This window comes from Aspergillus bombycis, assembly GCF_001792695.1.
Source record: "Aspergillus bombycis strain NRRL26010 chromosome Unknown contig00021, whole genome shotgun sequence".
Taxonomy (NCBI): domain Eukaryota; kingdom Fungi; phylum Ascomycota; class Eurotiomycetes; order Eurotiales; family Aspergillaceae; genus Aspergillus; species Aspergillus bombycis.
The window spans coordinates 248,694-263,334 of NW_019170023.1; the positions used below are offsets into that span (position 1 = coordinate 248,694).

A 14,641-nucleotide genomic window follows, 5' to 3' on the forward strand; every position below is an offset into this window, starting at 1 on the left:
ACGATTGCAATGGCCAGCATAATTTAGGGTCAAATTCTTGCGTCGTGCTACATAACCACGATGAGACACTCCTTGCTGGACTTGGCTCTTCTTCTGTCCGGGGTGCTCGCAGAGCCCTTCCAGGCCCCCTTGCAGGAAGACATCATAGCACCTTCTTACAGTGTCAAAACATGCTCACCCGCCGACTCTTTTACTGGATGTGATGACCCGTCCGGAAGCAACGACATACATCGCGGTGTCACCGATGATCCCCGTAAAGTGCATAACAAGACGTACGACTATGTGATCGCTGGAGGCGGGCTGACCGGCCTCACGCTGGCCGCGAAACTCGTGGAGAAACACTTTACAGTGCTGGTGATTGAAAGCGGCTTCTACGCCTGGGAGTATGGCCCGAAGATCGATGATCTCAACACCTACGGCCAGGTGTTTGGTAGCAGCGTCGACCATGCCTACGAGACCAAGCCCCAGCTGGTGGGCAACGACGGCGATGTTGGACTAGACAAAGACATCAAGATCATCCGGTCCGGGAACGGGCTCGGGGGTTCGACACTTATCAATGGCGGAACATGGACACGGCCTCACAAATCGCAAATCGATTCCTGGAGCAATGTTTTTGGGAATACTGGTTGGACTTGGGCAGCGCTAAAGCCTAAGATGGACGAGATTGAAATCCCGCGCGATCCGGCCACAGACAAGATTACTCCTGGCTCACTCCATCATTTCGATCGCGAGTGCCATAACAGGGATGCGGCGAAGGGTAAAGTGAAAGTCGGCGCTCGCGATCGGAAGTACGGCTGGTCCCCTCTGATTGGGGCGTTGATGAATACAGTCAAGAAGACATATAGCACCGTCACGAACCAAAAGGACTTATGTTGTGGTGACCCAACTGGGGTCTCGATGTTCCTGAATACGCTTACCAACGAGCAAGTCCGAACAGATGCTGCACGGTCATGGCTAAAGCCAATCATGGATGACCCGAACCTGAAGCAATACATCACAGTCCTGACTGGCCAGCTCGTTGGCAAAGTTCATCTGGACAAGATCAAGCCCTCGACGGGAAATGCCAAATGGCAAGCGAAGGGGGTCGAGTTTGGGATCCACAACAAGACGGAGTGGAAATGGGATGCTTGGGCCAAGAAAGAGGTCCTTTTGGCTGCGGGCTCCACGATCTCTCCCCTCATCCTCCAGTGGTCAGGCATCGGCCCGAAAGCTTGGCTCAATGATGCGGGTATATCACACAAGCTCGAACTTCCGGTGGGTTATAACCTGCAGGATCAAACAACAACGTCCGTCGTCACGAAGCCGAAGGATGCAGGAAAGGGCCAAGGCCAGGCCGCGTATTTTGCAACCCTCGCAGAGGTCTTCGGCGAGGATGCCACCTTTTTTGAATCTATCCTAAAAGACGATAAACAGTTGGAGCTAATGGCAGAGCAGACGGTCAAAGGTGGCGGCTTTCCTAATAAGACCAATCTCCTAAGACAATATAAAAACTACCAAGACTGGCTTCTAAAAGACAAAGTGTCATACGCCGAACTTTTCCTCGATACGGACAATTCTACCCACTTTGACCTCTGGAACCTGATTCCATTTACTCGAGGATATGTGAAAGCATTGGACTCAGACCCCTATCTGCGGAGCTTTGAATACAACCCACGATACTTTGAGAATAAGGTAGACTTGTACGGCCAGGCAGCTGCTACGCGACTAGCACGACAATTGACCAACACCTTCGACATGAAGCCGTTGGCTGAGAAAGAGCTCGTTCCCGGGAGATACGTGCCACAGGATGCAAGCCTGGAAGAATGGGCCTATTATGTGAAACAGAACTACCGTGCGAACTATCACGGAGTGGGTACATGCTCTATGATGAAGGAGGAGTATGGTGGCGTTGTCAACCCTGAGGCCAAGGTGTATGGCGTGCATGGCCTTAGAGTAGTGGACGGCTCGATACCGCCGACACAGGTCTCTTCGCATGTTATGACCGTGTTTTATGCAATGGCTGTGAAGATCGCTGAATCCGTCATTGCCGATGCACCGAAGTCCAAGGAATACATGCATTATTAGATGGAAATAGTAGCCACAGGACGAGGTTGGTGCCAACAAGGTTAGAAACACCGGAGGGTGTTGTTGCAGAATATCTCATTGACAGACGCCTATACCTGCTTCGAATACTGTCTACTCTAATAATATCTACTAATTAAATGGCCAACGGTCAAGAGTGAATCTAAGTATTTCATAAAAGCTAATTGGTACGAGCCGCATCTCGACTGCACTGTAGGAAGTGGTGCTTGAGACATACTATCCTTCACTTATATATCTCTTTACGTTGCTTATCTCAACTATCTTTCTGCAGTGTCGTAATCCATTCTATAATTGTATCATAGAATACTGTGGTGGCTTTCAAGTCTGCAAAAAGGTGGAAAGCATGGGGCAGGCCGGCATAGACCTTTGTTTGTACAGGGACACTGGAGTGATGAGTGCCATTAGCCTATGCTTGAAAGAGCCTGCGCATCCTGACAGAACAATGCGCTATATTAAAGAACAATAAGTACTCACCCTGCTTGTTCCAAAGCTTCTCCATAAGCCAGACCCTCATCACGAATAGGGTCCTGTCCAGCTACCTGGATCACTTTTGAACATAAGCAGCTGCGCCCTACATAGGGGACGTGTGGAGATATTTGGAGAAATACATACATGCAGGTGCCAGCCCCGTGAAAGAGTGCGCCAACAAAGGACTGGCATAGGGATCCGCGCCGGCCGTGGGGCAATATTGCTCTGGGTTTCAGATGGGTTAGCATTCCATGCTTGTATACAATCACTGGCGAATATGACAAAGGCACTATACCCCAAAACCAGTGAGCAGCATGAGTTGGCATAATTGGCGCGTCCTTATTTTGCTCGGGACTGCTATATTCATATTTATCCCTGGGGAAGTGCGCTGGGTGGCATATGTCAGGTACATTCAAGACCTGGCCAATGACAGCCCCAATAGCTTCGTCTCTGTCCTTCATCGCTAAGACGGCAGCCTAACGCGATCAGCAACTGAAGTGAGATGGTGTTTGGCCGCGATTATACACACAATATTTCCCCCAGAACTGCTTCCACCGACAACGATCTTCTCTGGATTGACCCCTAAGATAGCTGGATTCTCTCTGCACTGTGCGCCATTTAACAACACAATCGTCAGAACGGTACACCTGAAATGCGATGTCGATAGCTCACCCATTGCATCGCATCCCAGCAGTCATTGACGGCATAGGGAAATTGGTATTCCGGGGCCCTATTTCTACCCATCAGAACATCTCCACACGGAAAGAGTACTTTGAATCTCGTTTATAGGAAGGAATGCAGCAACTCACAGACGATAATTGACACTAACAACAACCGAGTCAGTCCTCTTGGCAACCAAACGGTTCATGGCCTCCTCAGCCGTGTGGTCTCCAAGAACCCAGCCTTCACGGTTAACCAGTTAACAATCCAAATGATCATATACAACAATGGATCCCATTCATACCTCCTCCGTGCGCGACGAAGAATAACGTTGAGTTCTGGCCAACGGCCTTATCCTTGTAAATCCTAAGTTCCAGCTCAGCGCCATCCCGAGCCGTGATATTTCGATCACGAATCTCGACGCTGTCAGTGATTGCCTCGTCATACGGGAACGTCACTGGAAGCTGAGACATGATTGCACGCATCTCAACGGCTGATAGTGTATTCATCTCGGCAAACGGACTGGGAATATCCCTATATTTGTCGAAGTCGGGGTCGGGGATAGAATAATGCGTGTATCGCAATGGCTGTTCCTTTGTTGCGGACATCCTTACTAAACGTCTGGCAAAACTTGGGATTCAAATCAAATTGAAGTCAGTTGTTTATTTTGCCAGAGGAGACTGCGGGGGAAATTTATATACTAGCTTGAGGGATGAAACATGGATGTAAGCCCTAGTCTCCATGTCAAGCCAAGACCACTAGTAAAAGGATGCATAAATCAGTTACATCGTTTCAGGTGGTCAGACACGGTATAACAACGTCCCGGGCAGCAGGACCCTCTTACTAAATTCTTGGCGTTCCCCAATTCGCTACGTATATAAATTTTCCTTGGTAGTTACAAGGGTGTTGATATACTAAGAAAGGTTTGTACTTTTTATAGAATACTACAGGACCCATGGGCAGCGCTAGCATACATCGTTGCCAGAGATCGTCCAGGGGCATGAGGTAACATCGTAGCTATGTGATAATCATACTTCATATCCCACTCGGAGTATATGCTAGTGTTCCCGGCAAAGTAATTGCACGTTGATCGGCCCGCGACATGCAAGTGACGGCCATATCGCCCTCGTACAACGAACAATCTTTCCATTGACAATGATACCGTGGTATTCATTGATAGCCTGGCGGCTCCTAGAGATATCTAGGTATGTTACCTTTCATAGAAGTACATCCTCTGTCCCTGTAGAAGGCTCCTCTCCATAAGCGACGTAAGTCTTCGCTAGTTGCGCACGCACGAACTGTAATCATGGACTGTCAGCTGCTAACAACCCACCTAGGAATCCATTCTGTATTGGACTCACTTCACCAGCCTTGAACGGCTTTACACACGCCGGCCTGTCATCAGAGACACAATTTGGCAGAACTGACACTGTGGTATCATAGTTGACTCCGAAGAAAAACGGGATAGAGTATCGTTCTTGGCCAGTCAAATTGATCACTCGGTGAACCGTTGACTTGAACGTTTGGTTTGTCCTGGGAGGTCAGCATCCATATAGCGCTCAAGATTCCCTTAAACAGAAGCCTACCACATGGACAAGCAATCAGCGATGTTCACAACCAGTGTCCCTGGGATAGGAGGCGCCACCACCCATTCGCCCCGAGCATTGCGGACTTGCAAAGCGGGTACGTCATCCTGGGACAAAATAGTAAAGCATTCGTAGTCCTAGGAGGGCAACAATAATAAGCTGGACTGGAACCAAGAATGACAATAGGATTGGTTACCTACCGTATGAGCCCCAAGCCCATCTCTAACCTCTCCCTCCACGGGCTGAGTGGGATAATGCAAGATGCGGGACGTCACCCCCGGAAAGTCCATCATGGTATCGAAAAAACCCTCGTCCAGGCCAAGGGCAAGCGCAAAGCTTCTCATTAGTCTTCGACAGAGCGTGAGTGCCTCGGTACAGTAAAGCAAATACGTGTCTCGGAAGTTTGGAAGCACCTCATCGCTTGGCCACTGGTTGTCTCCGTACAGGTCATAGGTGTCGGGGGGCAGCACATCATCCGCGGCTCGTTGCGAATCAGCGAGAATCTCATAACCAATGTCGAATGATTCCAAAAGAGCGCCCGTTGCATTTTTCTCGATCTGGTCATTCGCATCATCGTCGGTCGGTATTTCCTCTGCATACACGGGCATGTACCCACGGTATTTCTATCGCTTGTTCAACGCTTTGTGCCTTGGTATTTGGATGCTTTGGGGTGATACACATACCTTCGATTTCGCCACAGAATATTCCATTTTCTGCTCCTCTGGTAGGGCGAAGAATCGATGCGCTGCATCGTGAAGTGCACTGATCAACTCATCGGATATCCCGTGATTCTGCAGGATCTTTATTAACGAGCAAGCAATATAATTTAGGGCTACAAAGTCAAGTCACCTTGATGTAGAAGAACCCGACTTGTGTGCAGGCACCGTAGATCTCTGCTGCTAGCCTCTGGCGATCACTACGATCTGGACTGCTTAACGGTGCGACGTCGATAATGGGAATATTCTCGAAGTCGGCCACTGGCACTTTTTCTGATCGGGAAGCTGCTCCATGATGGGTAGTGAGACGTTGGTGGTGTCGTTCTGTGGTTTAGGTATGTGAGTTCCGTTCCTTATCTGAAGATAAATCGCTACCCCGCTTTGATATCTCGGATTCATGCGTCCTTCTAGAAGCTATTGGAGCCACTCATTTTAACTTGTCTATCTATTGACGGATGCCTTCCTTACTCCACGGGTGCGTATTGATACATCAGTATAGGTCTCTCTGTTTTGGTAATTACGCCCTATCAATCTATATCGATCCTCGCGTTTTTGATACAGCGATGTGCTCTAGAACAAGAGATATATAAAAGGGTATTTGCTAGGAGCACGCCGTACTACGTATGTACGTTTGGACACAGTAACCCTTCATTAACTCGCTATATATTTCCCCAAGCAATAGAAGCTGAAACATCAGTACAAAACATGTGCTCAGGCCTATATTCCCAGCCCACACCATACACCAATACCCAACGAACCATATCTCCATCCTCAACACCCCCCCCACTAGGCTTCTCATATTAGCCCACCTCGCAAGTCCTCGCTAACCATGCGCAGTCCACCACGAACCAATCAAACCATTTGGACTCAACACCAGAAGCTTCCTCGGTAAGTAATCTGAGTGCATTGACACGGGACATTGCCACCGCAGCAATTATACGTCACTTCTGAACCGGGCTCAACTGGGACGTCCAGGTCATACGACCCATGAGGGGTGTCGTAATGCAGCTTTCCCGGCTGATGTCTCCAATCCGTAGTCGTGGTCCATTTGGCCTTGTAGCCATCATTGCAGGTTGCATCGCAGGTAGTTGTCCAGGCATTGCAGTTAAAGCTGCAGGTTTGGGTCCCGTCGTCCTTCAACTGCACGTTCCAGGAGGTAGAATGGGAGACGAAAAGAGTGCCGACAACTTCGAGGCATGCTTGAGCGCATGGGAGGAAGATGATGGAGAGCGGGAGGAGGGATTTCGGAAGCATCATGGTAGGCTTGGGACGGTCTTGGAATTGGAGCAGTGGTGTGTTATAGAAGATGGAATGGAGACTTGCTTCTCTACTTTTTGTGCAGAGAAGGCTTCGGTTAAATAGTATTCCCACGTCGCTTCCGTTGCTCTGTTCTCCCTCCTGTGAAGTATACCTATGGCTATATCCATCCTGCAATCTATCAAGCTTTGTAGGGTTACATCCGGTGGAGGCTTTGTGGAGGGCGATACCGAATCTACGGCTCTGGCTTCCTGAAGGGGCAAGGATGAGGTCCACCGGGCCGGTCATGATCTGGCTTACCCCAGCTTAGCGGAGGGGATTAAATTCCGGTGATATGGGGTTAGACTGTTGCCAAGTATATGAATACTTTTAGCTTTGGCCCCGGCGTTAATAGGCGATGTTGTGAATCTACTCATTATCCTAATTAGGAAAGTCGACAACCGCAGTGGAAAAAGTCAATTGACTTCGATCATCCCACGAGGTTGACGTTGCCTCTTCGTATTCATTTATTCATCCAACTTTATTTTGAACTTTTTATCCGCTTCAACCTTGGTTATGGGTTCCTACGAATGGCTCGTTTAATGGTATGTGTCGAAGCGGGTTAGGGCTCGGCAAGTTGCCGATACCATCGGCTTTTCCGATGCGAACTGAGATGAGAGGTGCCATTCTAATAGCAGTTTATATCACTGTCTTTTTATTCTTGCACAGAAAGCGCTGTATAAATACCTGACCCATTCTCACTTATCCGACCAAGCTTTGATAAGTACCTCCCAACTTGACGCATCGCCCTTGAGCAAGTTTTTACGACTTAAACCCAGCAAGCCCTACCACCAACCGCACCCCATATGGATAGAACCAAAATCTCACCATGCACGCCGTACCAAACCTCTACAATCCAAAGCGCGATGTGAAAATCCCAGAAACCAGATCCCCAACGGGAACATGTTATCTAAAATACCACCAAGCAGCCCCTCCCGCGGCAGCCCATATCAAGCCCTGCTTTGCCACGCCCGCCAGCCGCCCCCACAATATAATGGGACACATATTAATGTTGTGTTTAGAACGTATCAAACTGTATAATAAAGGTTGAGTTTACACAATTATACAGCGTAGGGTATACTTCGTTGCTGATGGTATGCCCTGTCATCAATTGTCCGGCCGAATGTAAGGGTACTTCGTTAATATAATAGCCATCTCACATCCTCCCAGCCCCATACCCCAAACCTCACTTCACGGCGGCAAGTTCCAAATAAAGTCCAAGTCCAAATGCGCCGAGTCCAATCCGTAATCCAACTGACCAGTATCATCCCAGGTGCCAAACGGCGCCATCAGGGGATCAATCGGCAACCAAAGCCAATCATCCCCACTCTCATCTAGCTGCCCTAGCATAGGGTCATGCGACCCTTGCACTAACTCCGTCTGCCCCGGTGATGACAGAGTGTTGCTATGCTCTTGGCGTTCTGATTGAACATCCTTCTCCCTCTCCTGCGCTGAGGTCATGAAAGTCTGTCGCAGACGAGAAACATGGATCTGCAATAGGGATGCGTATCGCGAGATGAGTTGCATGTCGTCTAATGGGCTCGATTGCAGGGTAGTGATCGTCTGCTCGAGGAGATGTAATGAGGCGTGGAGCTGTGTGGTTCGGACGCCTAGGGCCAAGGCTTTCATTAGGAAAATAGACGAACTGATTACTCGTAGGAAGACGCGAATTGGGAGGTATTGAATGCTGGGTTGGATGAGTAACCATTGCAGGATCTCAGTCGACCGATTGATTACCTCGTCGATGCAGGTGCGGTCAGTGGTGGCAGATTGGGTAGGTGAATGGAGGATGTTTTCGACCAGCGATTGGACTTTGATGGAGTTGGTGAACACTTGCAGATATTGGTATTCGACGTGCAGGATGGATTCCAGATGGGAGTCTGCGTGCCGCATTAGCAGGAGAAACAACCGAACGGAGGCTATGGCGATCTACTTAATGTTGGCCGACTGGCCTGCCAGCGGTAAAGCATGCTTTCCCAATCTTGTGACGACCTGCAGTCCCTCATCGGATCACCAGTCCTGGGTATTGATGGGAAATGTGTGTCTGTTATATCTTTAGCCAACCGGGTTAAGTCAACCCATGATGCCATGAAATGCATCCATTCATTTTCCACATAAGGACAATCCGTGATACCCTCAGACACGTTGACTACTGGCATCTCCGGGACAAGAGACGTGCACCCCAACCGCGAGGCAAGCATGCTCGCAAACACGTACAGCAAAGAAGGCAGACGGCGACGTCTCCACTCTAATTGTTGCAGATAGGCGCCTGCGTCCGACCGCATACTAGTCACATCATACTCACACTTCCTCTTCCCGCTGTCACTCCTAAAAATACCTAGCTCATGAGCCAATGCCAGTGCGGTGCTCACGAGCATCCACGACATCCGATCAGACCGTCTAGTAGGCTCAACGACATCTTCCTTCCAGCGATCGGACATGGGTATTTCGTCTCCTGATGCTGGAGGATCTCTGAGGTCGGGCTCTGTAAGAATCAGATCTGAGTCCCATCCATCGTTCTCCAAGGGAAAGTTAAGTGCCCGTGGATACCATTCACACATGAGGAGAAGTGCTTCGATCGAACCAACATGTCTTGTCTTTGCCTTTGAGAGCTTTTCCTGGCCTAGCATGATGCGGAGGAGGAGATGCTGGTAGTGCTGCCATAGTCGATTATGAATGGAATATGCTCGGGAGGTACCACCGAATCCAGGGAGAACATGGTATTTTGACGAGATCATTAAGATGGTGCAGCAAAGCATGGGTTCCTGAGTCACGAGCCAGTAGCTGTTTTCGGGTGTATTGTAGAAGTCGGTTAGAATGGGCGAGAAGGGGAACATATTCTGGAAGAACCTGTATCTGTTAAAGACTGGCCTGTATAATTGACTGTATGGATCCCTAGAGATATGGTAAACCTACAACTCGACGAGAATGACTGCTTCACGGGCCTTGATCCATCCCATCCTAACGAACCGACAAGCGTTCCATATTCTAAGTACATCTGCATGAATGGGGCTTCGCCCTTCGCTATTCGTACTGTTTTCCGTGGGGGTTAGCGATGTAAATGGAAAAGGGTTTGGTATATCCCCCTGTAAAAAGAGATCGAATGGGTCATTTCCAGAGGGAAGCAGGTGCTCTAAAGCCTTTACAGCGTTCCTATTGCTATCTGACCACGTAGCTCCATCTCCTATAATGCAACAATCAGGCCGGCTATGTATGATAGTGGGTAGCAGAGACTCACCTTCTTGCGATGAGTTTCGCTCAACTTCTTGCGTACCATCGCGAGCAATCCTCGAACGGGTGGCTCTTGGTACATTGGAGTCTTGGCAATTTAGAATTGGTGCATAACCCGGATGGAAGACGAAGAAAGAGCACCATACCAAGGTTCTCTCTCGCCCACGGCCTTTTCTCTGTATACCGACAGTCCAGGTTCATCTTCTTACACCGAGAACATGGTGGCACGCCGTCTTCCGCAAGCTCACATTTCGCTTTCCTTTCTCGGCAAGGGATGCACGCCTTATATGTACGGCGGTAAGTATAGTCGGTGACAGCTCGACTGCGTGGCGGACGGTACATGGCTGCATGCATGCCGTTGTGTCGGAAGAAGAGGTTAATTTATGTGGGGAAAAGTACTTGCGGAGACTTTTAAATAGCCTTCAGATTATTTTAAATCAACCCTAATTCATCTGCAGTGTCACTAACTACTTACGGTTACGGGTGGGGACCCGGCAGTTAAAATGCATTACTTGCATGCTACTAAATCCACATCGATCCGTGCATATAACAGTCAGACTGCTCCGTACCTTAAGTCAAGTACCGAAACTGTGGGTGATTGTCTCCCTCTCTCGTAACATCTACCCGGACATCCGCGTCCACCGTCCCATACACTCGGTCCCGTCGCCGGTTCTCATGGCTCAATTTCAGATATAGCCCTAACGCCAGCACGGCGATCAGTCCAGTCAATGCGCACCCAATGGCGCAGCCTCTAACATAGAACGGTCTGCGATTATTCATTAGTATCTATCCATTGCCCCAAATGATATCATGCTCGATAGAAAAAAGGAAAAGGAAAAAAAGAGAAAGGTTCAGAAACCGGAGAAAAACTTACCCTTCAGAATCCGGAAAGGCCGAGCTGCTCACAAAGCTCGAACACTGGCCGAAAACCGCCAATATAGCCATTCCAGCCCCCTTCTTCGAGTCTCCTCCCTGGTTATTCAACAGCCAAGTAATATTAATTGACAGCGCAGGAAATACTCCGCAGGTCGCCAGCCACACTCCGAAATATCTCACCCCGGTTTTATGTTCATCCTCCACCGCGGCGAGAATGAGGTATCCTATCATTCCGACTATCGCAGACACGGTGATCACCAATCCTCGATATCCCCATCGATCAGATATAACGGCAGCTACAATGCAGAGGAGGAATGACGCGAAGTATGGAGGCGCCGAGAGTCCCTGTGCGTTGACGGAGGTGTAGCCCATTTCTTCGATAATAGTAGGGAGGAAGTTGGAGAGTCCGGCAAATGAGTAGTTGCAGCAGAAGTGGATTGTCATGTGGACATAGTTCTTATAGTCTGCTAGTCCTTGGAGGACTTGCTTCCATTCCATCCGGTTTTTAGCAGTCTGATCGACGGTTTGGAGGCGTTCAACAGCTTGGGTTTGTTCGGTTTCGGTCAGACATTTGGCAGTTCCTGGGGAGTCAGGGAGGAAAAGGAAGACAATGATGGAGAAGAGGACTGTGGGCGCTCCTTCTATACAATGTGTCAGCCTCGTGTCGATCAGAAGCTTTGTATTCGTCGTTTGGAATCTAACGGGACATACCAATAATAAATAGAAGACGCCACGGCGCAATGGAATTATGGATATGAGTAATGCCAAAGGCAAGTGCACTTGCGAAGCAATTTGCCACAGGTGACATTCCCAGCAGCATGGAGACCCGGAATCCAAGCTCCCCTCTCTGGTAGAATAACGATAGAAAGTAGGGTGCACCTGCCCCAAATGCAGCCTCAAATATACCCAAGAGACAGCGGCAGACGATCAGCTCAGCCAAATTGGTCACTGCACCACTGCACATGGCGGCTGCTCCCCAACTGTGTCGGTTCAGCGTTGATCAGTCAACTAGTCTCCAGGCTGGAAAACCTACCAGATACAAAGAACAGCAACATAAGTATGAGCGGGTAGAATCTTCCACAACACCGTAGTCCACTCAAATAGAATGTAGCATATGTAGAATGAGTACAGCACCCAGGACCATTGCTTGTCGTCGAGACCAAGCGCCGTGTCTATACCTGCTGTCTTTGCGTTTCCGATGTTTCCTGTGTGCATTAGTCTAGGAAGTTACACTAGCGATGTGAGGCAAGGGCACACTGTACCTCGGTCGAGATAAGACAATATGTACAGTATGCAGACTATTGGTAAAACGCGACGATCAAACTTGTCCGAGTCAGCACTAAGCCCGTTTCTTCAAGATAATACATACCTTTCGGCGAATGGATGCCTGGTCAACAGACCGCACCTGAACGTGCTGAACATCTTTTGCATCTTGAAATTGTGCTTGCTCCAGATGAATAGCCTCAGAGTCCTTGACTTCGTTTTCACTCATGGTTGATCAAGTTCGAGTGACTAGGTCTCACTCAATGCGAATCTGAGAAGGTAGACACGAAATGGGAATAGCGATACCACGACTCAGTTAATCCCCACAGCCCCATGTCCAGCACAACAAGTATACCATATTTATACCTTTTGCAGGTGAGTGTCCCCGCATTGACCTCTCTTCCCCACGGGGTAGGGTTAGAGCATCCCCCTAAACCGGGTATCCCGCCCCAGCGCGGATAATTGGCAATATCCGCAGTCAAAATACCCGCCCAAACTATACACCATCGCCATCCAAAAGAAAAAGCGCTATATAAGGACCACAATTGCCCACCCTTCGTCTCAATCCATCATCACAGAAGTCAAAGCACATAGCATTACAGTGACCAATTCCGCATCATCTACTTGTTCAAAATGACTCTCACCCAAACAACCCCCTACCCCTTCACCTTCACCACCAGCCCAACAAACCAATCAAGCAAAGATGCCGCCAGAGACCAAACTCTCACCCTCAAGAATGTCCGGGGCAAGATCCCCTCCATTCAAGCCTCCGCCCTCCGCACCATGATGCTTGAGGCGCACTCCGACCCCACGAAGATTATCGCCCACGCCTGCTCCTACGATGGCCTCTCCTCGCGCCTCGTGCAGGAAGCCGGCTTCCCCATTGTCTTCTTGGCCGGCTATGCCGTAGCCAGTTCCTATGGCCTCCCGGACACGGGGTACATTGCGATGGCGGAAATGTGTGACAAGATCCAGGAGGCCGTGCGCGCGACGGATATTCCTGTGATGGCAGATGGGGATACCGGGTACGGAAGTCCAATGAATGTCAAGAGGACGGTAGAGAGCTTCGCGGCTGCTGGTGCGGCTGGGGTTATGATCGAAGATCAGACGTGGCCGAAACGTATGTCTCCCCATTTCTTGCTGTTTGCTGTAGTCGATGAGGAGGGGTGAGCGTAGATCCAGAGACTAACGAGATGCTTAGGTTGCGGTCACACCAAAGGCAAATCTGTTGTCTCCAGAGGCGAAGCCTACGCCCGCATCCAAGCGGCCGTTGACGCCCGTAACAACGGCCAAGATATCTTCGTTCTGGCGCGTACTGACTCTCTAATCCACGGATGGGAGGAGGCCATGACCCGGGCGAAGGAATTCAAGCGCATCGGAGTAGACGCCGTCTTCGTCGAGGCATTGCCCGATCGCGAGGCGATGCAGAAATGTGTCCAGGAGCTACAATTGCCTGTCTTTGCGAATATTATTGAGGGCGGGCTGACGGAGAACCTGTCAGCCAAGGATCTGGCTGAGCTCGGGTTTTCAGCTGTCGCGTATCCGTGGACCCTTGTGGCGGCCAAGCTGAAAAGTATTCGCGAGACGCTGGAGGCGTTGAAGAGGAGTATGACTACTGGGGCACCGCCAATGATTCTGGGCTATGCGGAAGTTTGTGAGGGGGTCGGGTTTAATAAGTATTGGGTAAGTCCACTTAGGGTTTCGTGGTGAGCTTCCTTTTGAGGATGTTTACTAACGGTGACTTAGGATCAGGAAGCGAAGTATGAGTATAATGAGAATGGATTGGTGGGAAATGGGAATGGAAACGTGTAGTGGGGATCGCGTAGCTTTGGATGTGTTTAACAATAGGATACGTACGATTCAACATAGCTGATCGTGAGTAACCGTGTGTATTCTAGATTGACACGCGTTCCCCATCGTGGAGTCAAAATACTGCCCTCCCCTTCCTTAGCTCATTTCCGGGAAACATTCGATTAGATTACAGTAAACACAGATGCCAATATAAGGACCCTCAATCGGATCATAATCCAACGACCCATAGATTAGCTCGAAGCTAGGTGCAATCTAGATATCTATGTACTTGTCTGCGCGCCATCGTGAAATACCAGGTACATCCATTAAATCCTAAGTGCTCATGGGTATTTTGCAATATAGCATGTGGGGCGTCCAAATCAACACAGAAAACAAAAAGGCTACATCAAAAACACAAAGCAAGACTTATCAAATACAGGATATCCGTCATCAATCATGCCAATACACCGCCGTGCGCTATTAAAGTGAAAACGTGATGCAAGAAAAGGCTGTAACCATGAATGCAGACAATGCAAAGAACAGCAAAAGAAAAGCTCATTACTTCTAACGGCGAGAGGCGATTTTCCACCTGCCGCCACTCCAGGACAAGATTCCTTCCTGGACAGCCCAGTCGCGGAGGGCAATGTCCTCTTTTTCCGAGTCCAGGGCGAT

At 49.4% G+C, this 14,641-nt stretch overlaps 5 protein-coding genes across 5 annotated transcripts; 2 read left to right on the forward strand and 3 right to left on the reverse strand.

Moving 5' to 3' along the window:
* Window positions 1–60: 60 nt before the first annotated feature.
* Window positions 61–2,064, forward strand: ABOM_004350 (GMC family oxidoreductase; the record flags this gene model as incomplete). Its single annotated transcript, XM_022531480.1, has 1 exon — window positions 61–2,064. One exon carries the CDS (start codon window positions 61–63, stop codon window positions 2,062–2,064), a length of 2,004 nt encoding a protein of 667 aa, XP_022391384.1.
* A 2,363-nt stretch (window positions 2,065–4,427) lies between these two features.
* Window positions 4,428–5,943, reverse strand: ABOM_004351 (isopenicillin N synthase family dioxygenase; the record flags this gene model as incomplete). The annotated part of the gene is made up of 7 exons (XM_022531481.1): window positions 4,428–4,508; window positions 4,572–4,743; window positions 4,797–4,933; window positions 4,997–5,419; window positions 5,480–5,596; window positions 5,646–5,836; window positions 5,940–5,943. 7 exons carry the CDS (start codon window positions 5,941–5,943, stop codon window positions 4,428–4,430), a joined length of 1,125 nt encoding a protein of 374 aa, XP_022391383.1.
* Window positions 5,944–7,999: 2,056 nt separating this feature from the next.
* Window positions 8,000–10,085, reverse strand: ABOM_004352 (fungal specific transcription factor domain-containing protein; the record flags this gene model as incomplete). The annotated part of the gene is made up of 5 exons (XM_022531482.1): window positions 8,000–8,688; window positions 8,742–9,658; window positions 9,725–9,841; window positions 9,955–9,992; window positions 10,047–10,085. The coding sequence occupies 5 exons, from the start codon at window positions 10,083–10,085 to the stop codon at window positions 8,000–8,002; spliced, it is 1,800 nt and encodes a 599-aa protein (XP_022391382.1).
* Window positions 10,086–10,609: 524 nt separating this feature from the next.
* Window positions 10,610–12,407, reverse strand: ABOM_004353 (uncharacterized protein; the record flags this gene model as incomplete). The annotated part of the gene is made up of 6 exons (XM_022531483.1): window positions 10,610–10,805; window positions 10,914–11,556; window positions 11,627–11,895; window positions 11,949–12,120; window positions 12,178–12,238; window positions 12,285–12,407. 6 exons carry the CDS (start codon window positions 12,405–12,407, stop codon window positions 10,610–10,612), a joined length of 1,464 nt encoding a protein of 487 aa, XP_022391381.1.
* A 404-nt stretch (window positions 12,408–12,811) lies between these two features.
* Window positions 12,812–13,990, forward strand: ABOM_004354 (isocitrate lyase/PEP mutase family protein; the record flags this gene model as incomplete). Its single annotated transcript, XM_022531484.1, has 3 exons — window positions 12,812–13,298; window positions 13,380–13,861; window positions 13,925–13,990. The coding sequence occupies 3 exons, from the start codon at window positions 12,812–12,814 to the stop codon at window positions 13,988–13,990; spliced, it is 1,035 nt and encodes a 344-aa protein (XP_022391380.1).
* Between the last annotated feature and the right edge of the window lie 651 nt (window positions 13,991–14,641).